Source organism: Ixodes scapularis, unplaced genomic scaffold, assembly GCF_016920785.2.
Source record: "Ixodes scapularis isolate PalLabHiFi unplaced genomic scaffold, ASM1692078v2 PGA_scaffold3__209_contigs__length_174095766, whole genome shotgun sequence".
NCBI lineage: Eukaryota > Metazoa > Arthropoda > Arachnida > Ixodida > Ixodidae > Ixodes > Ixodes scapularis.
Window position 1 is genome coordinate 48,049,834 of NW_024609868.1, and position 6,213 is coordinate 48,056,046.

Below are 6,213 nucleotides of genomic sequence, written 5' to 3' on the forward strand. Positions count from 1 at the left end.
AAACACGAGTTTTTTGGTTGCTCCAATTACTGCTGAACAACTTTAAAGCATGCATAGCTTCAATTAATTAATTTATTTTGAGTACTAAGGACTGTGGGCCGCCTGAAACTTTGTTGACGTTTTTCTTTTCTACCACTGTCGTCAGCGATAACCCCCTATTTTCGACTTCAATGAAGTTTCTAATTAAAATTATTCATATATGCTTTTAGATTTAATTAAAAATATTAAAAATTGTAAGCTCGTTATACATTTCTATTCGAATTTTGTTTGTATACTCGGGCATATCTACTATGGCGCATCGTTTGTTGATCAACCGGCCGCCTTTGGGCAAACACCAGCGCATACTTGGAGATCGCAGGCATGCCCTGTGCTGCCTACAACCGCAAAGACAAGTTTTTGCCCGATCTGGTGGAATATTCTTCTTCCGTTTCCCAAAGACCGAACAAACGTGAGTAGTTAATTAAGTTGCTGCAGCATTCAAATTAAACTGGAAGAGCTATCCAAGTCTGGCTTCGAAATCGCCACTGACGCCTCAATAGACGATTATGACAACTCCACATACAGTGTGTCACAAAAAAAAATGTACAGTTTTTTTTACCGCAAAAATAAACTAGGCATCGCCGAACGTCAATACTCCGCCCAAAGGTAGCGCTCTCTGTCATCATGCTTGTCAAGTTCAACTGCAATCAGAAACATGAAACACCACGAAAGACATTTTGTTGTAGAACAAGAAATTTTCGCAAGCGAAAATGACACCATCCTCCGACTTAGCTTGTCACCAAGCCGGTAACATCAACCCTGCCTTTGACACTCATTTCATTGATATATTGCACCGAGATGAATTCAACTGAAGGCAGACTTGAGGCCGCTGATTGACACTTGAAACAAAAGCACGGTGTGCAAAGCTTGCGTAAACACGTACGTACACAAGTACTTGAATGTACTTTTGAACTGCTTCGTCAAGCCAGTAAACCATAAACCTGCCAGGGTCTCTGGGAAAAGAAATGCGAAAGCAAAACATGTCACGCACTGCTTGCACGTACCAGATTGCAACGTGCGACTCTTATTTACCGGGCGGTGTGAGCTGTACTATGTGATTCCTTTCCCCTCTTTTGTTCTTAGGTCCTACCAACACTGCGCAGCAAATAAACAAACGTGTAACAAGCAGCTGAAAAAAAGGGAACTCTTTTCTTTTTTTGATTAGTTTCGTCGTGTTGCTTCCGCTTTGTTTGTTGTGATCTCAACACCGACGGCTAGGACCACTTGCGCAACGATCGTCATTTTTATTTATTTTATTTTTATTTATTTATTGATACTGCAACCCCTGAAAGGGATTTTATCAGGTGGGTATACACTTGATTGACAAGACATGCAGGCATACAAAATAGCAAACAAGTCGCAGAAACAAACAAACAAATATTTTTCAGAGGGACAAAACTAATTTAGAAGGGATTCAAATAAAGATAATGATGGCTGCATAACGACACTTTCAGAAAGGCTATTCCAATTAGTTACCGTTCGCGGAAAAAAAGAGTACTTGAAGCAATTATTGTGCGATTGAAAAGGAGTTATTGTTAGCGCATGCCTCTGACGAGTAGCGTAGCCTGATGAGAAGTTTATTAAGTGAGACAGATCTATCCTATAATGTCCATTTATTAATTGATACAAAAATTTTAGTCGAGAAGGCTGATTTCTGAGAGATAATGACTTTAAGTTAGCTCTGGTTAAAAGTTCGGTTATAGAGGTTCGTCCAAAGCTATTGTAAATGTAGCGAACTGCCTTTTTCTGCACACGACCCAGCTTGTTAATGTTTAGTTTGGTGAAGGGATCCCAAATGATAGCCGCGTAATCTAATGCTGGCAAGACTATGGCTTTATATTTTAAAAGACACAAGGAAGGGGTAGAAAGTCTTAGAGTCCTTCTAAGAAAGAATAACTTTCGAAGAGCATTTGAAGTTACGTAGTCAAGCTGTTTTGTCCAAGTAAGATTATGAGTGATCCATAATCCAAGGTATTTATATTGTGTAACTTCTGATAGAAGAATATTACTAGTATTGCAAACAAATTTTAAAGGATTTCTTTTATGTGTAATTCTCATAAACAGTTTTTTCAAAGTTAACAGTCATTTGCCACTGCGTACACCATTCCGTGATTTTTTGAAAAGCTCTATTCAACAAAAGCTGATCAGAAGTACTAGCTATTTCTGAGTAAATTATACAATCATCAGCGTATAACCTGATTTTTACCGGAACATCTTCTACTATATCATTAATAAACAACAAGAAAAGGAGAGGTCCGAGCACAGAGCCCTGGGGAACGCCAGTCAACCGAAAGTTGTTCAGAGCAATATTCACCATAAACTACAAATTGTCGACGATTTGAAAGGTATGCTGAAATCCATCTAACTAACTGTGTGTTCTGAAATATTTTTTCCAATTTGTATAGTAACTTTTTGTGCGAGACCTTATCGAATGCCTTCGAAAAATCCATAAAAATAGCATCAATTTGTTTTCTATTGTTTATTGCCCACGAGAAATCGTGAACAGTTTCAATTAATTGAGTACATGTTGAAAAACCTTTTCGAAATCCATGCTGATTTTTAGTCAAGATGTTGTGTTCGTCTAGGAATTTTGATAAATGATTATATATTATATGTTCAAGAAGTTTACAAGTAGTTGAAGTCAATGAAATTGGACGGTAATTTTGAATGCAGCGCTTGTTTCCGTTCTTATGAAGTGGTTTGACTCTGGCAGTTCTCCAGTCGTCTGGAACCTGATCTTCGGACAGCGATCGTGAAAACAAAACAAACAAATATTTTGAGACCCATTCAGCATACCTGGATAAAAATTCATTGGGGATACCATCAGGCCCAGGGGATTTTTTTACATCCAATTTCAAAAGCATATTCAATATACCACATTCACTAATTACAATATCAGGCATAGGTGGATAGTCAGCGTCAAAATTTGGTAACACATCATCGTCTTGAGTAAACACCGATTTAAAATGTTTATTAAATGCGTTTGAAATTATTTTTTCGTCATGGGTTAAGCTACCACCAATTTCGAAAACATCACAATCTCTAGAATGTGGAGATATTAATCGCCAAATTTTTTCCGGTGAAGTAGATATGAAGTTTGGCAAAGATTCGCCGAAATACCGACTTTTATCAACTGTAACTTGGGTTTTAAGTTCCAAAGAAAGATCAAGAAATTTTTCAGACAGTTCACACGAGTCGGCGCTTGTTTTCATTTTCTTTTTCAATCGTTTCAATTGTCTTTTTAACTGTAAGGCCTTTCTAGAAATCCAGGGGTTCTTTTTGTTCTGCTTCTTTACAATTACTGGCACAAAACGGTCAATACAGTCGCTTACAATAACTTTAAACAAATTCCAAAAATCATTTACATCACCAGTATTGTTTACAAAATCGTCTAAATTAAATGAAAGCATGTCTATAATAGAGACATCATCTGCACGAGAAAAATTTGGATAACACTTCGACTTGGTTTTTCTATTTACAGAAACATCTAAGGTTAACAATACTGCTTTGTGATCAGAAATACCAGGGATTACTTCACATCTAGATTTAGACGAAATTGTACCGCTTACAAAAACAAGGTCAAGTATAGATGCAGAGTTTCCTTGGATTCTCGTGAAATCCTCAACGACCTGCAGTAAGTCATATTTAAAGGCCATGTCTAACATTGCTTCGCCTAAGTTATCATTTTGATGTTTCAGTGAAAAATTTGACCAGTCAACGTTTGGCAAATTAAAATCTCCTACCAAAATAACTCGATCACCAGGCTTCACATGTGTATCGAGATACATTTCTAAATTATCAAGAACAGCCGTAGAAGATGCAGGGGGTCTATAAAATGCCCCAATAATGTATTTACATTTACCATCGTACGCTTTGCAAAAAATACACTCGGTATCAGGTATTTCAGGCATGCTCACTATATTTAGGAAGTTCTTAAAAAGAATACACACACCACCACCCTTACTACCACGGTCTTTCCTGAGTGCGCTGTAGCCAGCAGGGACAAATTCACTGTCATATATCGTAGCATTTAACCAAGTCTCAGTGAGAACGGCGATATCAGGATCATGACAGAGCAAAATTCCTTCCAACTCTGTGGCCTTGTTAAGGACGCTTCTACAATTGACATTCAACAAGCGCAATGACCGAGAAGCACTTCTACACCGTCATTTATCTGTTTTGCTTATCTTGAAGCGTGAACCCTTCCCTTCATCCCATCCAAACAGCACACCGTCCACATTCAGCTTATCATAAACTAGTTTAACTTTTGCTCCGTTTTCTTTCTCGTTAGCCGCACTTTTCCATAAATGCTTTCGAATTTCGCGAACTCTGATTGAGAAATCCTCAGATATTGATACCTTAGTGCCTTTTAATTTATAAGATGACCTTAATATTGCTAATTTTTCCCGGTAATCGATGAACTTGAGGATAGTTGGATGGGGCTTGTTTTCAACTTTTCGGCCAAGCCTATGGCATCTCTCAATTCCGGTGATTGTTATTCCTAGTTTTTGTAGAAAAACCTCGTTTTTTACCTTCTCTTCAAGCTCTTCAACTGTCTCAGTATTAGACTCGTCTATACCATAAATTATCAAATTATTTCTGCGGCTTCTGTTTTCTAAATCATCTACTTTAGCATGGAGTGAAGATAATTGTGCGTCAAATCCTGATACTGCGGCTTCTATGTCCTTTATTTGCTTGGTCACCGCGTTTAAACCGGTTATCTGCCGCTCCAGTCCATCAATTCGTTCAGTTAACGCAGTCATTTTTTTGTTAATTTCATTTTGAGAGGAAAGAACATTTAGAACAGTATCATTCATCTTGCTCTGGCCGGCAAGAAGTTCCAACAAAAGCTCTCTGTCGGTGGGCCCTGGATTTGCCTCCACATCACCACAGACCAACAAATTTCGCGGCCAAGAAATAACAGAAGTAGCAAAATTTATCAAGCGTTTTACAGTAGGTTGGCAAGGCAGCAGCACCAAAAAACGGTTATCACTTCGATAACCGCCACAAGGTAAATATTCACTAACCTGTACCAGGAAACAAAATGGGTTGCTGAGCATGCTGCCGGTCGTGCTGCCGCCAAGCCCACTGAGAGAGTCCGGTGTCGCTGGCGCTCTTGTAGCTTTCAGGCGAACCACGTGATGGGACGTCACCGATGTCGACACAAACGAAGACTCGCTGATGAGGGGCACGAAAGGCTCGACGATGACGCAGCGATCGCCCAGAGCAGAAGATTCGGAGCCAAGCCCGTCGTTCCTATCGGGACTTGTCGCTTGAAAGCAGCCATACGATGCCGTTTGGTGTCCGAGTAGAACTGATACGACCTGTACCAGGAAACAGAATGGGTTGCTGAGCATGCTGCCGGTCGTGCTGCCGCCAAGCCCACTCGTTAAAAAAGTTTCTTCGCTGGGTGATTTGTATCTTTGTATCGTGTGCTAACTTTATTTTATTCGCCGTTTTTTGGGACTGTTCTCCATTTCTTTTTATTTTCGTCTGCGATGAGGACCGTATCTTTCCAGCAAAGTTCGAAAAATGTTTTCACGATCATTTTTCTCGTTGCATTTTGTTTTTGTTATGCTGCAGCGGCTGGTACGCTTGCTCTGGTAATCTTGACATGTTGTTTGCACACGTTTTAATTATCACTTATTCTTGTGACAACGCAGTTTGTAACGGATAAACAGTAACCTCTTACGACGTAGTTCGAGTAGCTAAACGCGCTGTTTCTGCTTCCCAGATACGCTTCAAACCCGTGTGATCCCCTGAGTGGCCTTTGAGAGCGCTAAATAAACTGCTATAGTTTTGTTTTTGCGCGCCTTCTTATTTGAATGTCCTTGCAGTTGGGATCAGTCAATTCCACTTTTCAAGCAGACTGGCCGTAATAAATTATTTCAGCTGTTGGGGTGACGAAACGGGGCGCGCAAAGCTCGAGGACGTCGCGGAGCTTATACTTTTCCATTGCGTCGTCTGCCTCCGCTGAGTCGCCACTGTCCCGTTCGCCGCCGCTCCAATGGGTTTTCGGAGGAGTTATTGGCGAAGGTATATGGTATTTACCTCTGCTCGTGGTATGGGAGCCAAGCACGACAACCGTTCTGCCACGGGCACGCTGTATACTTAGCCAGCTGCGCGCGCGGCAATATTACAAAATATACGTTGATAAGAACACAAGAACACATC

At 40.1% G+C, this 6,213-nt stretch overlaps 1 protein-coding gene across 1 annotated transcript; it reads right to left on the reverse strand.

The window, feature by feature from the left end:
• Positions 1 to 4,096: 4,096 nt before the first annotated feature.
• LOC121047021 lies at positions 4,097 to 5,099 on the reverse strand (the record flags this gene model as incomplete). The annotated part of the gene is made up of 1 exon (XM_040501823.1): positions 4,097 to 5,099. A coding segment is annotated over one exon (894 nt), but the record flags the coding sequence as incomplete, so codon positions are not given.
• Between the last annotated feature and the right edge of the window lie 1,114 nt (positions 5,100 to 6,213).